Source organism: Nerophis lumbriciformis, linkage group LG11 (genome assembly GCF_033978685.3).
Source record: "Nerophis lumbriciformis linkage group LG11, RoL_Nlum_v2.1, whole genome shotgun sequence".
NCBI classification, from domain to species: Eukaryota; Metazoa; Chordata; class Actinopteri; order Syngnathiformes; family Syngnathidae; genus Nerophis; species Nerophis lumbriciformis.
Genome location: NC_084558.2, coordinates 4,145,269 through 4,166,826, shown reverse-complemented (window position 1 = coordinate 4,166,826; position 21,558 = coordinate 4,145,269). Strand labels below are relative to the sequence as shown.

The following is a 21,558-nucleotide window of genomic DNA, read 5'->3' as shown; positions in this document are numbered from 1 at the left end:
GTAGATTAATAATTCATTTTCTACCAGTTGTCCTTAATAATTTGGACAAAATAATAGAATGGAAAATGACACAATATGTTACTGCATATGTAAGCAGACTAAATTAGGAGCCTTTGTTTGTTTACTTACTACTAAAAGACAAGTTGTCTTGTATGCTCACTATTTTATTTCAGGACAAACTTGCAATAAGAAACATATGTTTAATGTATGGTAAGAGTTTTTGTTAAAATAAAGCCAATAAAGAAATTTTTTGTGGCCCCCTTTATTTAGAAAAGTACAGAAAAGCACCGAAAAGTATTACAATTATTTTTATCGGGACAACACTAGTTCATAGTGTACAATCTTTTACTAAAATGCGGACTTCTGTCAAGGCTGTAACCCAAAATTCATGTTTACATTGTTTCATTATGGAAACATTTGCTTCAATTTACACACTTTTCGATATACGAACCCTCTGTCTGTGAATGGTGGGTCCACTGTAGTCTATTTTGGAGAAGATTATTAGAAAACCTAACAGTAGAACCTAGTGTTGTAACGATACCAATATTTTGGTACCGGGTACTAAAATTATTTCGGTACTTTTCAGTACTTTTCTACATAAAGGGGACCACTAAAAAATTGGCTTTATTTTAACAAAAAATCTTAGGGTACATTAAACATATGTTTATTATTGCAGTTAAGTCCTTAAATAAAATAGTGAACATACAAGACAACTTGTCTTTTAGCAGTAAGTAAACAAACACACGCTCCTAATTAGTCTGCTGACAAATGCAGTAACATATTGTGTCATTTATCATTCTATTATTTTGTCTACATTATGAAGGACAAACTGTAAAAATGGGTTATTAATCTACTTGTTCATTTACTGTTAATATCTGCTTACTTTCTTTGTTAACATGTTCTATCTACACTTCTGTTAAAATGTAATAATCACTTATTCTTCTGTTGTTTGATACTTTACATTAGTTTTGGATGATACCACAAATTTGGGTATCAATCCGGTACCAAGTCGTTACAGGATCATACATTTGTCATATTCAAAGTCCTCATGTGTTTAGGGACATATTTTCTGAGTTTATATAAACATAATATATATCTTTTAAAAATGAAAGAAGATGTTGTGATGCCAAAAAATAGTATCGACTAGATACGGGCCTGTACTTGATATCATTACAGTGGATGTCAGGTGTAGATCCACCCGTGGCGTTTGTTTACATTTTGACGCCGGTAAGCTACGGTGTGTAGTGAAGCACGTTTAGCTATTCCTCGTCCTGCAGGGATGATACTTGTAAGAAACGTACTTTATTTGTCGCCATGGAGACCAGGATTAGTGATTTTCGATATACGAACCCTCTGTCTGTGAATGGTGGGTCCACTGTAGTGTATTTTGGAGAAGATTATTAGAAAACCTAACAGTAGAACCTAGTGTTGTAACGATACCAATATTTTGGTACCGGGTACTAAAATTATTTCGGTACTTTTCAGTACTTTTCTACATAAAGGGGACCACAAAAAATTGGCTTTATTTTAACAAAATATCTTAGGTTACTTTAAACATATGTTTATTATTGCAGTTAAGTCCTTAAATAAAATAGTGAACATACAAGACAACTTGTCTTTTAGCAGTAAGTAAACAAACACACGCTCCTAATTAGTCTGCTGACATATGCAGTAACATATTGTGTCATTTATCATTCTATTATTTTGTCTACATTATGAAGGACAAACTGTAAAAATGGGTTATTAATCTACTTGTTCATTTACTGTTAATATCTGCTTACTTTCTTTGTTAACATGTTCTATCTACACTTCTGTTAAAATGTAATAATCACTTATTCTTCTGTTGTTTGACACTTTACATTAGTTTTGGATGATACCACAAATTTGGGTATCAATCCGATACCAAGTCGTTACAGGATCATACATTTGTCATATTCAAAGTCCTCATGTGTTTAGGGACATATTTTCTGAGTTCATATAAACATAATACATATCTTTTAAAAATGAAAGAAGATGTTGTGATGCCAAAAAATAGTATCGACTAGATACGTGCCTGTACTTGATATCATTACAGTGGATGTCAGGTGTAGATCCACCCATGGCGTTTGTTTACATTTTGACGCCGGTAAGCTACGGTGTGTAGTGAAGCACGTTTAGCTATTCCTCGTCCTGCAGGGATGATACTTGTAAGAAACGTACCTTATTTGTCGCCATGGAGACCAGGATTAGTGATTTTCGATATACGAACCCCCTGTCTGTGAATGGTGGTTCCACTGTAGTGTATTTTGGAGAAGATTATTAGAAAACCTAACAGTAGAACCTAGTGTTGTAACGATACCAATATTTTGGTACCGGGTACTAAAATTATTTCGGTACTTTTCAGTACTTTTCTACATAAAGGGGACCACAAAAAAATTGGCTTTATTTTAACAAACAATCTTAGGGTACATTAAACATATGTTTATTATTGCAGTTAAGTCCTTAAATAAAAGAGTGAACATACAAGACAACTTGTCTTTTAGCAGTAAGTAAACAAACACAAGCTCCTAATTAGTCTGCTGACATATGCAGTAACATATTGTGTCATTTATCATTCTATTATTTTGTCTACATTATGAAGGACAAACTGTAAAAATGGGTTATTAATCTACTTCTTCATTTACTGTTAATATCTGCTTACTTTCTTTGTTAACATGTTCTATCTACACTTCTGTTAAAATGTAATAATCACTTATTCTTCTGTTGTTTGACACTTTACATTAGTTTTGGATGATACCACAAATTTGGGTATCAATCCGGTACCAAGTCGTTACAGGATCATACATTTGTCATATTCAAAGTCCTCATGTGTTTAGGGACATATTTTCTGAGTTTATATAAACATAATACATATCTTTTAAAAATGAAAGAAGATGTTGTGATGCCAAAAAATAGTATCGACTAGATACGTGCCTGTACTTGATATCATTACAGTGGATGTCAGGTGTAGATCCACCCGTGGCGTTTGTTTACATTTTGACGCCGGTAAGCTACGGTGTGTAGTGAAGCACGTTTAGCTATTCCTCGTCCTGCAGGGATGATACTTGTAAGAAACGTACCTTATTTGTTGCCATGGAGACCAGGATTAGTGATTTTCGATATACGAACCCTCTGTCTGTGAATGGTGGGTCCACTGTAGTCTATTTTGGAGAAGATTATTAGAAAACCTAACAGTAGAACCTAGTGTTGTAACGATACCAATATTTTGGTACCGGGTACTAAAATTATTTCGGTACTTTTCTACATAAAGGGGACCACAAAAAAATTGGCTTTATTTTAACAAAAAAATCTTAGGTTACTTTAAACATATGTTTATTATTGCAGTTAAGTCCTTAAATAAAATAGTGAACATACAAGACAACTTGTCTTTTAGCAGTAAGTAAACAAACACACGCTCCTAATTAGTCTGCTGACATATGCAGTAACATATTGTGTCATTTATCATTCTATTATTTTGTCTACATTATGAAGGACAAACTGTAAAAATGGGTTATTAATCTACTTCTTCATTTACTGTTAATATCTGCTTACTTTCTTTGTTAACATGTTCTATCTACACTTCTGTTAAAATGTAATAATCACTTATTCTTCTGTTGTTTGACACTTTACATTAGTTTTGGATGATACCACAAATTTGGGTATCAATCCGGTACCAAGTCGTTACAGGATCATACATTTGTCATATTCAAAGTCCTCATGTGTTTAGGGACATATTTTCTGAGTTTATATAAACATAATATATATCTTTTAAAAATGAAAGAAGATGTTGTGATGCCAAAAAATAGTATCGACTAGATACGGGCCTGTACTTGATATCATTACAGTGGATGTCAGGTGTAGATCCACCCATGGCGTTTGTTTACATTTTGACGCCGGTAAGCTACGGTGTGTAGTGAAGCACGTTTAGCTATTCCTCGTCCTGCAGGGATGATACTTGTAAGAAACGTACCTTATTTGTCGCCATGGAGACCAGGATTAGTGATTTTCGATATACGAACCCTCTGTCTGTGAATGGTGGTTCCACTGTAGTCTATTTTGGAGAAAATTATTAGAAAACCTAACAGTAGAACCTAGTGTTGTAACGATACCAATATTTTGGTACCGGGTACTAAAATTATTTCGGTACTTTTCAGTACTTTTCTACATAAAGGGGACCACAAAAAAATTGGCTTTATTTTAACAAAAAATCTTAGGGTACATTAAACATATGTTTATTATTGCAGTTAAGTCCTTAAATAAAATAGTGAACATACAAGACAACTTGTCTTTTAGCAGTAAGTAAACAAACACACGCTCCTAATTAGTCTGCTGACATATGCAGTAACATATTGTGTCATTTATCATTCTATTATTTTGTCTACATTATGAAGGACAAACTGTAAAAATGGGTTATTAATCTACTTCTTCATTTACTGTTAATATCTGCTTACTTTCTTTGTTAACATGTTCTATCTACACTTCTGTTAAAATGTAATAATCACTTATTCTTCTGTTGTTTGATACTTTACATTAGTTTTGGATGATACCACAAATTTGGGTATCAATCCGGTACCAAGTCGTTACAGGATCATACATTTGTCATATTCAAAGTCCTCATGTGTTTAGGGACATATTTTCTGAGTTTATATAAACATAATATATATCTTTTAAAAATGAAAGAAGATGTTGTGATGCCAAAAAATAGTATCGACTAGATACGGGCCTGTACTTGATATCATTACAGTGGATGTCAGGTGTAGATCCACCCATGGCGTTTGTTTACATTTTGACGCCGGTAAGCTACGGTGTGTAGTGAAGCACGTTTAGCTTTTCCTCGTCCTGCAGTGATGATACTTGTAAGAAACTTACCTTATTTGTCGCCATGGAGACCAGGATTAGTGATTTAGAAGTAGCTAAAACACTGCCGACAGCGGATGGACGTTAGCTGCTAGCTAGCTAGCCATGTCTTAAAGCACCTCTTCCTGAGGGCGTTTCAGTGTTGTAACTTCACCTTTATCGTTAGTTTTTCAGCCAAAATGCGTCCGTTCTCCCTTTTCTGTCCACACACTGTGTCTGCTTGTAAGTACTCCGTGTGTGTGCTACCGAACATGCTCGTAAAAACCAGCAATGACACGACGTGACTTCGACGTGGGCGACTTCGTACCGCGGTACTAAAAACCACAACACCAGGGGGAACTCTACCAACCACGTTAAACCCAGATTCCGATCTAACAAAGGTCTTAACTCATTTTCTTTCTATGCCACATCAATGTGGAATGCACTCCCAACAGGTATAAAAGAAAGGGCATCTCTATCCTCCGTCAAAACCGCAATAAAAGTACACCTCCAGGCAACTTCAACCCTAAACTAACACCCTACCCGGATTGTTGTTAATAATCAAATGTAAACAATCAAATGCAGATATTTTTCTTATGCCTTCTGATCTCTCTCTCTCTCTCTCTATGTCCACTACTTGCTGTACATATCCTACCAAGTCAGACCTACACTGTTTCAATATCCATTTCTCTGTTCTCAATTGTTGATGACTGATGATAACAACCAAACCTAACCCCCCCGCCCCTCCACACCCCGAATTGTAAATAATGTAAATAATTCAATACACCCTGATGATAATGTGTGATGACTGTATTATGATGATAGTATATATGATAGTATATATCTGTAACATGAATCAATTTAAGTGGACCCCGACTTAAACAAGTTGAAAAACTTATTCGAGTGTTACCATTTAGTGGTCAATTGTACGGAATATGTACTTCACTGTGCAACCTACTAATAAAAGTCTCAATCAATCAATCAAACTTATACCGGTATACCGTGCAACCCCTAGTACAGGGGTCGGCAACCCAAAATGTTGAAAGAGCCATATTGGACCAAAAATACAAAAACAAATCTGTCTGGAGCCGCAAAAAATTAAAAGCCATATTACATAGAGATAGTGTGTCATGAGATATAAATTGAATTAAAGCTGCAAGCAGCATTGGTCGGGCCCGCGTATTTGGCAGGTGCTAGTCCTAAGTGTCCCAATACTTTTGTCTACTTTTAGTCTGAAGTGTCCCAAGACTTTTGTCTAGTGTACCTACCTTGTCTGCATTGTGTGGGCACGTTGGTGCTTCCTGCTTTTGAGCAGCCATCTTAGAAAAACAGCACCGCAGGAGCATCAGTGCAGCGGGTCTTTGAAGGGTCATAAAATCAAAACCGGAGCAGGTATTAAAAATCCCATCTATACTTTTAATCACAAGGGGTTTATCTCTCACCTGTGTTAGTTTGAAGGCGAAACGACAAACGCGCTCAGAGGAGATAGATTTTGAAGGAAGGTGACCGGTTTTTCCAAAAATTTTATTTTGAAGGGGGAATAGCAAACTTCCTGTTGATTTTTGCTGGGGGTTGTCAATTTATGAAATGTAGGTCTAAGTGAGACCTACGGAGAGTTTTTCGTTTCATGTCTCTCCGACCTTCCCAGTGGGAGTTACAGGCAGTTTTGTATTTTTTTCCATCCGAGTAGCAGTTTTTTGTTCGTTTTATAAAAAAATTGCTGTAGAGCACAATTTTTAGATTTGGGGTTAGGTTTTTTCATTAGATCACAGTTTTAGCCAGTCCTGATGTGTGTGTTCAGTTTGGTGAGTTTTGAAGCATGTTAAGAGGGTCAAATTACAGCTCAAAGAGGCAAAAGTGACTGTTTTTAGTACTTTTTTGTCTTGAAGGGGGAATTGCCAACTTCCTGTAGATTTTAGCCCGAGGATATAAAATTATGAAAGCTAGGTCTAAGTCAGACCTACATAGAGGTTTTTGTTTCATGTCTCTCCGACCTTCCTAGTGTGAGTTACAGGCATTCTGTTTTTTTTTTTTCCTAGGGGGCGCTAGAGCGCAATTTTGATTTTTGCGGTTTGGTTTTTTTTATTAAAAGACAATTTTCGCAGGTCCTGATGTGTGGGTCAAATATGGTGAGTTTTGAAGCATGTTAAGTGGGTCAAATTAGTGCTCGAAGAGGCGGCGGAAGAATAAAGAAAGAATAATAATAAAACCTTAGAAATTCAATAGGTCCTTATGTCCCATTGCATAAGGACTCCCTGTGGGAGTCCTTTTGCAATGGGCCATGGCGGGCCCTAATTAAGAGGACTTAAAAGAAAATAAATGACCTCAAATATAGCTACAAATGAGGCATAATGATGCAATATGTACATATAGCTAGCCTAAATAGCATGCTAGCATCGAGTAGCTTGCATTCATGCAGTGACCAAATATGTCTGATTAGCACTCCACACAAGTCAATATCATCAACAAAACTCACCTTTCATGCACAACATTAAGTTTGGTGGACAAAATGAGACAGGAAAAAGAAGTGGCATAAAACATGTCCTAGAAAGTCAGAGAAAGTTATACATGTAAACAAACTACGGTGAGTTCAAGGACCACCAAAATTAGTAGGACAAAACGGCGCTCGCCAAATACTCGAATCAGTGAAGCATGTTTAATATAAACAGTGTGCTTTGTAACAATTAGGGAGGCTTGTGTCATGTTTGTCCTCCGACAGAAACCACATTAAAACAAAAATTTTTTTTTTTTTTTTCCCCTCATCTTTTTCCATTTTTCATACATTTTTGAAAAAGCTCCAGAAAGCCACTAGGGCGGCGCTAAAGACAGAGCTGCGGGTTGCCGACCCCTAGTAGAACCTCATTGTAAGAAATTTGACACAATTCACAGAGAAGAGGTAGGTTTGGGGGCTAAAAGCTGCTCAGGACCCCCACTGTATTAGCTGCTCCTCAAACAGATAGGGTTGTATATTAGGAGCCTACGCAGGCACCATGACTGGAACATAACACAGCACACTTTAGCCTCCCGAAGCAATAAAAACACAAGCAAGTAAAGGGACATTTAGCATTGCATCAATGAAAAGTCTGTACGTTCCATTAAAAGAATACTGAAAATCTATTCACTATCTAGGACTGCATTAGAAATCACACAGACACTCTTTCTGCTTGCATTCCCCCCCCCTCCCTCGTTCCCTCCACAGAAAGTGATCCTTCAGGACTGCTTGCCCCTCTTTGCATCCCTTCGCTCGCTCCCAGAAGGATGTGTCAGCGATAAACCCACCTCCCTCTCTCTCTCTCTCTCTCTCGCTCTCTCGTACCATCACGCGCCACCCTCGGCCCCAACTCCCACTCCTGGAGCCCCCCGGAGGGCGAGCGGGGCTAAAACACGGTGAGCTCTATTCCCGGAAAAAGGTGCCTGTCCAGACAGGACAAGCGGGCCCTTTAATGGGCGTCAACGCCCGGTATAAGGCCCCCACTGTTGGGGCCCGCGCCGCGCGCTACAGCACAGACATGCAAATATTTCCAGTGGTAGGCCTAAATGGAAAACACAAACACGCAACATCGAAATTAGCTCGGCGAGCGGGAGGAAGGTGGACAGTACGGGGGGAGCGAGGGAAAGCTTGCTTGAATAACATGTCCCCCAGATGTGTTAAAGGGTGCCACAGAAAAAAAAAAAAAAAAAAAAAGCCAACACCGTGGCGTCCTCCACAGCTCAGCTGTTGTTGCACATGACTTCACAATTAAACTTCTTGGCTGAACTCGAGTGGCTTCTTTTGTCGGCCAGCGCCAAACACCGGCTATGGTTACACTCGCTGACGTCGGGGGCCCGAGGACGCTCCAGCTGTCTCCCCCAAATGCTGGTGATGTCAAAGCGACGTAGGGCATGACGTGTGAATAGCAGATCGGCGGAGGGGAAAGTGTGGGAAAGCCATGACACACGAGCAGCTGGATGTGTTGGGGAAAACTACTGCAGGGACGTCCACTTGTAAAATAGAGACTTACTGGAAGGAGCAGCGCAGGCTGGGGTCGAGGCCAATGCGGGCCCCCAGCCCTTCATGTTGTAGGCGGACACCTGGACGTGGTAGGGGGTCCCCTGGAAGGACAGGACAACATTTAAAGCTGCAACATCAGCAAAAGAGCAATGCTAATTTATAGAGATGTCCGATAATATCGGACTGCCGATATTATCGGGCGATAAATGCTTTAAAATGTAATATCGGAAATTATCAGTATCGGTTTCAAAATTATAGGTATCGGTTTCAAAAAGTAAAATGCATGACTTTTTAAAACGCCGTTGTGTACACGGACGTAGGGAGAAGTACAGAGCGCCAATAAACCTTAAAGGCACTGCCTTTGCGTGCCGGCCCAGTCACATAATATCTACGGCTTTTCACACACACACTGTTGGTCAACAGCCATACAGGTCACACTGAGGGTGGCCGTATAAACAACTTTAACACTGTTACAAATACACGCCACACTGTGAACCCACACCAAACAAGAATGACAAACACATTTCGGGAGAACATCCGCACCGTAACACAACATAAACACAACAGAACAAATACCCAGAAGCCCTTGCGGCACTAACTCTTCCCGGCCCACCTCAACCTCCTCATGCTCTCATGTCCCAAATTCCAAGCTGCTGTTTGGAGGCATGTTAAAAAAAAAATAATGCACTTTGTGACTTCAATAATAAATATGGCAGTGCCATGTTGGCATTTTTTTCCATAACTTGAGTTGATTTATTTTGGAAAACCTTGTTGCATTGTTTAATGCATCCAGCAGGGCATCACAACAAAATTAGGCATAGTAATGTGTTAATTCCACGACTGTATATATCGGTATCGGTTGATATCGGTATTGGTAATTAAGAGTTGGACAATATCGGAATATCGGATGGCAAAAAAGCCATTATCGGACTTCTCTACTAATTTGTCTTCATTTGGGGTCTTTGGGAAAAAAATACAAAAAATAAGCAACAACTCGACCAAGGGTCATGAACCCACAGCTCTTCAGTCACCAAGTTGTGGCTTTTTAACATCGATGTGAAAAAAAGGTGTATTTTTCAAGAGTCTTACTGTGTGTAAGTAATACCAGTAGGTTAGAAATGTGTGAATGATTCGTTAGCAATGTTGGCTCGCATTGTTGTGTAGCTTGCTTAGCCTTCTACTCTAAGAAAATAGCATCATCGTCCCCTGGCAAAACAAAGAATGATTATCCTAAAAACTACTTTTAATTGGATGTGTGCCTACTGTGTTTGGCAATGGATGAGTAAATTATATAATCCGTTATTACGTATGCGATGTAGCTCGTAGCGTACCTTATCGCTTCGAGCCTCTAATTGTTTACAACTCGAAGCAGCAGAGTTATTTTTTAATGAAATAGAATATAAAAACCTTTTATTGTCAATATGCACATGCATACGTCCAGGATCTAGCATTAGAAAGTTGGACCGGGTAGACGTTTACCTCAGCCAGCTTGTATAGTTCCAGACGTGTACGTCAGCCAGGCTTCCTTCCTCGCTTTTGTTCGCCCGCATCGCCTCCTTCCTTCGTGCCAACAACAAACCGCGGTGAGCCGCTGATATATAATCTGGGATGTTGTGTTGTGGCAAAAGTCACTCAAAACAAACGGCTGGTGGCGGTCACCGATGTCCATAGTGCACAATAAAAGCAAGAAAGCTAAAAAAAATAATAAACTATAAAAAAAACGCTGACGAGCGGAGGCAACGGCTCATCGGTGAGAAGAGGTTCATTTGCATCTAACAACTCCGCCTCTCAAAACAAGCTGTTTTTTAAGGGAGAAAAAAAGTGACTTGGAAATAGGTCTGTAAAACGAAATCTTTGCAAATTTTTCACCGAAGAACCACCATTACATGTTATGTAGACCACAAAGAAGTGTATTAAATGTAGAAAACGAAATCCTGACATGACCCTTTTAAAGTATTTCTGACATTCATTTGGGGCATTAAAGCGCAAACTTTTGCGGAGTGTACGCATACTCAAACATACTTGGCAGATAACTGCTTAAAATCCAATACATTTCATCTCAAAAAGGCAATTTACAGCATAAGTTTATTACGACTGAATTGCTAATGATTGTACTCCAAAATAATATAAACATATCCACACAGCTGCCTAAGAATAAAAGAGCATTGTTATTTTTTGTGTAAAATCCTATTAAATTCTAAGAAAATGGAGCATGTGAGTGTTTGTAGAGGGCAGAGAGGTCCATGAAGAAGTTCCGCCTGTGTCCGTGCCCAGTGTGCCGACAGCAGACCTCTGTCTTCCCTTTCTCAGCCAGATCAATCACGGAGCTGCCGACACTTTCCCGACCTAGCCTTGACCCCTGTCATGTGACAAGAGTGAGCTTAGGGGGCAGGCAGCGGGGTTCTCAAGACAACAAACCCCCAGGATTTGTTCATTAGTCTACCCAAAACATAAATCAGGTGGCAGGCTACCAAGCTGCTCTTTTTGAACGTGTTTGGCAACTGTTGCTGCTCAGTGGTCAGGAGCCATTTGGAACGCTAACAAACTGGGCAACTGGGGTGTTGTTCTGCCAGGTCATAAGTCTCTCACCTCAAGCGGTCGTGACCGGCGACTCCAGCGGCCAATAAAGAACTGCTGTTTGTGTGTAAATAATTTGGCTTGATGGACACTAAATTATCAGCTTGGCACCAGCAGCTGGAGAAGTCTGTGTTTCTTTGTATCGCACAACACTGACCACGAGCTGTGCATAGGGCCCTGAGATTCACGGGGGGCCCCCTTCTTGGGGGCGCATTTTTGGCAAAGGTTTAAAGGACAGGTTAGGAACCAAGTGGCATGGTCTTATAATACACTTCAACTTGGGATATGCATCTTCATTATTGAGGCCTGCAGAATGGGATCGCCATATATTACCATAGATAAGATACTTTTAAAGTACCTATGAACTACTGATTGAGTTTGAATGTTCAACACTGTTCAGTTCATGTTCAAAGACTAGCTAGGACAGCTGTAATGATGAAGCCTGCTCGATTAGTTCAGCTCTATTCAGTATATTCGGACAAACAGGAACCATAAGTTCATGCTCAAAGACTAGCTGGGACAGCTTTAATGATGAAGCCTGCTCGGTAGTCGGACAGACAGGAACCGTAAGTTAATGCTCAAAGACTCGATAGGACCACTCTTTTCAGTATAGCTACTACTAGCAGGCGTCATGAGTTCATGTGAAAATACTAGATAGGACAGCTCTAGTCGGGAGAGCTGAAGCAAGCTGCAGTGAACTGATGAAACTGAACCGATGAGCTATTCTATCTAGTATTTGAGCATGAACTGACCGGACAAGCCTTATCAAGCTTCATGAGATAGAGTGATGCAGTCTTTGAGCATGAACTGATGACACTTGCCCAGTCAGTTCATGCTCAAAGACATGATAGTCCTATCTGGTCTTTAAGCTAAGGAAGTGATCGCACAAGCCATATCAAGCTTTATTATATAGGACCATCTAGTCTTTGAGTATGAACTGACAGAGCAAGCTTCATCAGTTCAAGATAGTCCTGTCTAATGAAGTTTCATTAAACATATGTGATCACTTTATGCTCAAAGACTACCTAGGACAGCTTTTGTCAGTCTAGTCTGACTACACCAATGTATTCATCTAATCAGTCTAGCAGGATTAATCAGTTCATGCTCAAAACTAGATAGGACAGCTCTTGTCAGTCTAGTCTGACTATACCAATTTATTCATTTAATCAGTTTAGCAGGATTAATGCTCAAAGACTAGTTAGGACAGTTAATCAGTTCATGAGCTAATGAAGGTGGCTTCAACTGTCCTGACAGGAGCTGTCCTATCTAGTCTTTGAGCATGAACTTATGACGCATGCTGGTCTGTCAATACTGAATAGAGCTGTCCCACCTTGTGTTTGAGCATTAACTGATTCAGCAAACCTCATCAGTAATGAACAGTCAAAATCGGAGAGAGGAGAAAGAGAGAGAGAAAAAAATAGAGAGAAAAAGAAAGAAACAAAGAAAAACAGAACAAGGGAGAGCTGTCCTATCTAGTGTCAGAGCATAAACTGATTCAGCAAACTTCATCAGTAATGAACAGTCAAAATCACCAGTTCGTGCTCTCATCAGTCCAGTCTGGCTACACAATTTTAGCCATCTAATCAGTCTATCACAGATCTGGGCATTCTGCGGCCCGCGGGCCACATCCGGCCCTTTGTACGTCCCTGTCCGGCCCGTGTGAGGACAATCATAAATTACAAAATAAATTTAAAAAAGTATCTATGTCGAGTGTGCAATACAACGGTGCTGCTTTTGTTTTGAAAAGCGTTATTTGTATTACTTTCGTGTGGACGTATGTGAACAGCGGCAATCACAAATTACAAAATAAAGTTTAAAAAACATCTATGTCGTGCGCGCAATACAACTGTGCTGCTTTTATTTTGAAAAGTGTTATTTATGGACGTATGTCCGGGTGTAACCTGTGAGTGAAGGTGCACAGCGACAAGTGATGAGACGCTAAAAAGAGAAAAGTTGATGACGAATGCCGTGTTTTCAACAAGACATGGACTGCCAAGTATTTCTTTACAGAAATTAAAGGTAAAGCCGTGTGCTTAATTTGTCGCCACTACATGACAAAGCACGGGGAAAAATACCGGAATCTGTCTGATGAAGCGCGCGCAAGGGAGGCTGATGCGTTGATGGTAAAACTGCAAACCCAACAAGGACTTTTTGCCATATTTCATACCCCCAGAATGCAGCCGTCAGGACAAGTTTCGTCATTTCTCACAAAATCGCCAGAAAAAGTAAGGCGTTTTCTGACGGAGAGTTTATTAAGGAGTGCTTATTGGACTCTGTTGCGCTGATATAACAGGTGTTGTGCCGGATAATGCACCCCCGGCGTAGAATGCACCCCCTGACGGGAGTGTTATATCAACTAAAGCCCACACTTAAAGTTTCCACGTGCAAGATTGAATCTATTTTAAAAAGTTATTTAATAAGAAGCCAAAAGTGCAAAAACAATAATGTTTGTGTTGGAGGAGTTGTGAATGAATGAAAAATGATATCCGTGCTGCAGTCGCTGCTGGGCCACAACATTAGGTACACCTGCAGACTGCAGCACAGATTTCATATTTCATTCATTCACGACTCCTCCAACACGAACATTTTTGCACTTTTGGCTTCTCATTAAATAACTTTTTAAAATAGATTCAATCTTGCACGTGGAAACTTTAAGTGTGGGCTTTAGTTGATATAACACTCCCGTCAGGGGGTGCATTCTACGCCGGGGGTGCATTATCCGGCACAACATGTGAAACTTGGAGCTTCAGCTGAAGAACAGAACGGCCGATTTTGACTGTTTTTCGCTGGCTTTGGATGAGAGCTGTGATGTACGTAACACCGCCCAGCTGCTCATCTTCTTACGTGGGATAACTAATGACTTTCAAATCACGGAGGAGCTGGCAGCCATGCAGTCAATTAAAAGGGACAACCACAGGTAATGACTTGTTTATATAGGTAAATGCGTGTTTGGACATGTTAGGACTGAAATGGGACAAGCTGGCAGGTGTGACAACAGATGGTTGTCCAAATCTGACGGGGAAAAATGTTGGACTTTTAAAGAGGATGCAGGATAAACTTAAAATTAACCCTGTGCAGAAATTGACATTTTTGCATTGTATTGTACATCAGGAAGTGTAGTGTAAGACAGTGTTAAAAATAAAACCATCAAAAGCAATCTGCTTTTGTATAAAGTTAAGTTTGTTTAAATGAAAGTATTATTATTATTATTAATTATTATTATTATTATTATTATTATTTATCGTACGGTATATCAAAAATAATATTGAGCAAAATTTAATTGAAATATTGTCGATGTGGCCCTCCAGCAGTGCTCGGGTTGCTCATGCGGCCCCTGGTAAAAATGAATTGCCCACACCTGGTATAGATTGTCAAGCATGCCCACAATGCATTATTCATCTTTGTTGTGATAAATGCTTGTCTATTGTTTATCATCATGGTAATCTCAGGGCATTCAATCGATTACAACTGGACAGTTTGGTTTGTCTTAGAAGACTGGTCAGATCTAGTCGGATCTAGAGAATAGATCTGACCAATCTAAGTCTATGAGCAAGAACTGATGAAGCCTACTCGGATGAGAGGCAAAACGTCTTCCAAGACAAACCAAACAGTCCAGTTGCGATCGACTGAATCCCCTGAGATGACAATGACCTGGGTGAATGAGAACATTCATAGACATTTATCATCGTGGATTTTCAGCTGACAAAGTTTGTAAACTCTGCCTTAGACCTTTATCACACTGCGTGGATGGATATTGGAGATTTTCTCCATCGACGTGGGTTGATTTTGTCTTTGCATTTAAATGAGCTTCCCCTATTAAAGGGATGATATGATTTTTTTCTACCTTCAACTCCTCCTTGTGGTCTACATAACATAACATGGTGGTTCTTTGGTGAACAATTTGCACAGATCACAGACTTACTTTTAAGCCACTTTTTTTCTACCTTTAACAACCGATTGTTTTGAGAAGCGGAGTTGTTAGATGCAAATGAACCTCTCCTCACCACGCCCTCTCACGCTGTAGTTTTTTTTTTTAGCTTTCTTGCTTTCAATCAATCAATCAAACTTTATTTATAAAGCGCTTTTCATACATAAAAGAAATGCAACGCCAAGTGCTTTACAAACTTAAAAACAATATCCCGATGACCCAGATCCCCCATTATCACATACGCACACACGGACACAGATACCAAACACAAACACACAAACACACGCAACTATATGAACAAATTGATGTATGGCTGAGTACAGAGGATACATTTGAGTAAACACTATCACAGGAGCCATCTGCACCAGGAGGTGCACTATGGACATCGGTGACCGTTACCAATCATTTGTTCTGAGTGTCTTTCACCACAACACAGCATCCCAGATGATATATCAGCGACTCACCGTGTTTTGTTATCGGCATTAAGGAAGCAGGCTAAGATGCAAGCTGAAGAAAATGACGAAGGAAGCCCGGCTGACGCACAGGCCTGGAACTATAGACTTTTCGATTCTATATCATGTAAATAACTCCGCTGCACAGCTGCTTTAAGTTGAAAACAATAGAAGCTACGCTACAAGCTACATCACTAACGTAATAACAGATTATATAACTTACTTGTCCATTGCCAAACACAGAAGGCACTGATCCAATTGAAACTATTTTTTTAAGAAAAACAATTTATTTTGCCGTAGGACAGTGACGCTATTGTCTTACAATAGAAGGCTAAGCTAGCTACATAACATTCACACACTGTTATTACTTATAAAAAACAACCATAAATACTTGGCACCAAGCCAACCATAAAGTAGTTTTTTGGAAAATCCATCTTGTTGTGAAGGTTTGTGTGGTGAAACAGGACTCGTCTTTGCACAAACTCGGAGCCACTTCTTCACAGTTACCACAAAACGAAAACAGTTAGCCAGGCACTTCTTACTTCCAGCCATGTGAGCACCCTTTGAGAAAGAAGGAGGAAGACTGATGGAAAAAAAAAGGAACATTTCTATCAGCACAAAGTGCTGCCATGCAAACCCGAAAGAACATTTTGAAAGACTACATGTCTGCAATTGGGTGCATTTCTACACTATATTTCACCTTTAGATTTATTCTCATCTACGAACCTCTTTTGGCTGTCTTTTTGACACTTACATGTTCAATGTAGTGTGCCGCAGAATTTTTTTTTTTTAGTAGACAATTTACTAACATTATTATCATTGAAAATGTAATGCAAAATTTTAAACGACTCATGCAAATAACTCAGAAAACTCTATCCTGTAGCCACGCCTCCTCGGGTAGTATACTTCTGGTGTTGTGACCTCTGTTTACATTACGTTCTCGCTGGCTATTATAAATACGCTAGAACTACAACTGGTTCAGAGCTAACGGTGTTAGGATTGTAATTGTCCAAATATAATTAGCAGCAAAGTAGTCAGCCATCAATATTGTGGCTTAGAATAGAATAGAATAGAATAGAATGGATTTTATTGTCATTGTATTTGCATATAACGAGAATAAGGACTCCAATTTAAGGTGCGGTAGTGGAAACAAATATGGAATAAAAATAAATCACACAAGTAGTAATAAAGATAAAAAATAAGAATTTAAATAAACAGACTTCTATCCAATAAAAACAATAAGCAATCCTGTACAATATACAAAACAATATACAAAATACTGTACAATGTACAGAACAAAACAAGAGTGCCAGAGCGAACGCAGGCGAACACAAGTAAGCTAGCTATATGATGCTAACTAGCGCGCTTGTTTCAGCGACCCTGATCGTCTCCCTGTCCTGCAATTCAGTGAGGCGTTTAGGCAAGAGGAACAGCGAGTGACAGCGGGTAAGGCAGTGTTTTCAAATATTTTCTGTTACGCCCCCCCCCCCAGGTAAAATAAAATATTTTGCGCCCCCACTCTCTAAATAGCATAATTTGTCTACAAAATAAAGTTAACTATACCTCTGCATAACATTGTAAGCTCATTAACATTAAAGGAAACAACACAATTTCCTCATCTCCCACCGTGGTTAGAGTGGACCCACAGCTCTTCAGTCACCAAGTTGGGGATTTTTAACATCGGTGGGGAAGAAATGTGAATTTTTGAAGAGTCTTACTGTGTGTAAGAAATACCAGTAGGTTAGAAATGTGTGAATGATTTGTTAGCAATGTTGGCTCGAATTGTTGTGTAGCTGGCTTAGCCTTCTACTCGAAGACAATAGCATCACTGTCCTATGGCAGAACAAAGAATGATTATCCTAAAAACGACTTTTAATGGGATCTGTGCCTACCGTGTTTGGCAATGGATGAGTAAATTATATAATCCGTTATTACGTTTGCGATGTTGCTCGTAGCGTACCTTATCGCTTTTGAGCCTCTAATTTGGGGGCGGAATGGCGTAGTGGGTAGAGCGGCCTTGCCAGAAACCTGAGGGTTGCAGATTCGCTGCCATTGTGTCTTTGGGCAGGACACTTCACCCTTGCCACCGGTGCCGCTAACACTGGTGAATGAATGATGAATGAATGATAAGTGGTGGTCGGAGGGGCCGTAGGTGCAAACTGGCAGCCTCGCTTCCGTCAGTCTACCCCAGGGCAGCTGTGGCTACAAATGTAGCTTACCACCACCAGGTGTGAATGAATGATGGGTTCCCACTTCTCTGTGAGCGCTTTAAATATCTAATAATAGAAAAACGCGATATAAAATCTAATCCATTACTATATTGTTTAATTTATTTAATTGTTAAAAAAAAAATGCAGAAGTGATATTTTGAAAATGAATGTTTGAAAACGCGGATTTCTGCCTTTTCGGACATTTCACATGCCTGTACCTGTAATTCAGGCTGGAGGTTTGTATAGTATCCTGAGTTGGGTCATACAGCGTCATACAGAGTTGGGCGGTATAGCTCGGTTGGTAAAGTGGCCGTGCCAGCAACTTGAGGGTTCCAGGTTCGATCCCTGCTCCCAGTGCCACCCACACTGGTTTAAATGTAACTTAGATATTGGGTTTCACTATGTAAAAGCGCTTTGAGTCACTAGAGAAAAGCGCTACATAAATACCAAAGACCAAACTCACACGCATTACAAACATAGCAGCTAAAATCATCGGCCTACCCACACCCAACATTTCACATCTAAACGACAGGTTCATCAGTCGACTGGCAAAAACGATAGTCCAGGATATCAGTCACCCACTACACCAATACATAATCCCACTACCAACAGGGCGCAGGTACAGAACCATCAAATTCCGGAGGGCCCGCCTGTCTGACAAGCCTATAAATGTGTCGGTGTATTTTTGTTATTTTTGTTTTGTGATGTGTAATGTCTATTGTTTAAATGTACGACAGTGAAAATGAATTTCCCCAACGGGGACCAATAAATCTAAATCTTCACTTCACTTCACAACCACATATCAGCATATTTGTTGTTCAAGTCGTATTTTGGGCTTTTTGTCGCCTAAACCAGTGGTCCCCAACATTATCAATAGTAGCCTCTCTTCTGGAATAGTTCCAGTAGAGTTTAAACATGCAGTGGTACGACCTCTACTTAAAAAACCCAGCCTCGACCCCTCTCTCCTCTCTAACTTCAGACCTATCTCTAATCTTCCATACATTTCCAAAATATTAGAGAAGGTTGTCTACAGTCAGTTGCTGCCCTTCTTAGAGGATAATGGTATCACTGAGCTGTTCCAGTCCGGTTTTAAAGCCCTCCACAGCACAGAGTCAGCGCTTCTAAAAGTTTTTAACGATATCCTCCTGTCCACTGATTCTGGTAAATATGTTGTCCTGGTGCTTTTAGATCTGTCTGCTGCGTTCGACACCGTCGACCACGCCACCTTAATCACTCGTCTTGAGAACTGTGTGGGCATTAAGGGCGCCGCCCTCAACTAGTTCCGGTCGTACCTAACCGACAGGAGTTTTTGTGTAAAAGTAGACAGTTTTATGTCGTCCACAGCTCCTTTACCACATGGGGTCCCCCAGGGCTCAATCCTTGCCCCAATTTTATTTGCGCTTTACCTTCTCCCCCTTGGTTCTATTTTTAGGAAGTACAGTATTGCATTTCATTTTTATGCCGATGATTGCCAGATTTATTTTCCCATGGCACAAAATAACACGGTTCAACGTCTTATTGACTGCCTGCACGAAAGTCTGGCTTTCAGCTAACTTCCTGAGCCTAAATGAAGATAAAACAGAAGTTATGTTGTTCGGTCCAAGTCGCTCTCCCTCCCCCAACGTTGACCTCGGCACTCTGACCCCGTATCTCAGCGACTCTGTCACAAACCTGGGGGTAAAGTTTGACTCAGATTTTAAATTCAAAAAACAAATCAGCAGCGTCGTTCAAAAAAGCTTTTATCAATTACGCCAAATAGCGAAAGTGAAACCGCTTCTATCAAGACATGATCTTGAGAAATTAATCCACGCCTTTATCTCGACTCGTCTTGATTATTGTAATTCCCTGTATGTTGGCATTAGCCAGGCCTCCCTCGCCCGCCTGCAGCTCGTGCAGAACTCTGCTGCTCGTCTGCTAACACAGACCCGCAGACGTGAGCACATCACCCCTATTTTAGCGTCCCTTCACTGGCTCCCTGTGCGTTACCGAATCAATTTCAAACTCCTTTTATTTGTTTTTAAATGTCTAAACAACCTCGCGCCAACCTATCTCTCCGACCTCCTTCAGCCTTACTGCCCCACCCGATCCTTAAGATCAGCCGATCAGCTGCTGTTGACGGTCCCTGACACAAGGCTGAAGCTTAGAGGTGACAGAGCTTTCGCCGTTGCTGCTCCCAAGCTCTGGAACGACCTACCCCTGAGTGTTAGACAAGCCTCCTCTCTTCCTGTTTTTAAATCTCTCTTAAAAACATACTTTTATTCCATGGCTTTTAACACTGAGTGATATCCATCCTGCAATGGCGCCCCATAATACACCTGCTGTGATCCTGTTTTTATGTTTTTATGTTTTTATTAATTCTATTTTAATTATTTATTTTTTATCGTGTTCTGTTTGTGTTGTGTTGTGTTTCCTCGGTACTCGTTTTATCTGTTAACCTGTTCATTGTACAGCACTTTGGCTACCCCTGTGGTAAATTTTAAATGTGCTTTATAAATAAAGTTGATTTGATTTGATTTGATTTGATTTTTGTAGCTGCGGACCGGTCAACGCTTGAAAATTTGTCCCGCGGACCGGGGGGGGGTGTTGTTGTTTTTTTTCTTTTTATAGACAAATACAATCATGTGTGCTTACGGACTATTATCCCTGCAGACTGTATTGATATACATTGATATATAGTGCATATATTCTGTTTTTATGTAGATTTAATAAAAATAAATAAATAAATAAATAAAAAAAAACATTTTTTATTTATTTTTTTTTTTTCTTGTGCGGCCCGGTACCAATCGGTCCGGTACCAACCCGGTGGTTGGGGACCACTGGCCTAAACTACGAATGCACGCGCATAAACTAAAAATGGCTGACTGGCGCAAGGCAGTTTGGGTAAATTTATATCGTATATAGATAATCCGCTGACAATGTGATGTCACCTATTGTGCACATTCCAAACTGACCGTTTGGAGGAAGCAGACAGGAAGGCAAGATCATTTTATAAACATCTCCGCAATGCCTCCACACTTTTTTAGGACTTATGCAGATCCCAAATGCACAACAGCTGGTACCAATAGGCAGAGGTGGGACCAAGTCATTGTTTTGCAAGTCACAAGTAAGTCTCAAGTCTTTGCCCTCAAGTCCGAGTCAAGTCCCGAGTCAAGACAGGCAAGCCCCGAGTCAAGTCCAAAGTCAAGACTGGAAAGTCTCAAGTCAAGTCCTAAGTCCTGCATTTTGAGTTTCGAGTCCTTTCAAGTCCTTTTAACCACAGACTAATATATTAACACAGATTGTGTATGCTTTTCAAACGCTGTATTTATTTATTAAAACAAGTGCATTTTAAATTGCAGGAAAGAAAATTGTGCTGACATTGCACTTTATAATAGCACTATTAACCAGTCATTTTAAACATTAACTCATTCCTTTACAGAACAAACACATTGAAAAATAAAGTGCAAATGTACTTATTTGTACAAAAGTGTTAACATTGAAAAAACATGATATATACGTGAACATAACAAAAAAGTTGTACTTTTTATATGTCAGGGCCCTATGCTG

At 39.9% G+C, this 21,558-nt stretch overlaps 1 protein-coding gene across 1 annotated transcript in view; it reads right to left on the bottom strand.

The window, feature by feature from the left end:
• The window catches only part of ankfn1b (ankyrin repeat and fibronectin type III domain containing 1b), a 247,154-nt gene that overhangs the window by 87,238 nt on the left and 138,358 nt on the right, over nucleotides 1–21,558 (bottom strand). Inside the window, exon 8 of the mRNA XM_061967684.2 lies at nucleotides 8,856–8,946. Coding sequence (XP_061823668.2) covers nucleotides 8,856–8,946 — 91 coding nt within the window. The remainder of the gene's footprint in view (nucleotides 1–8,855; nucleotides 8,947–21,558) is intronic.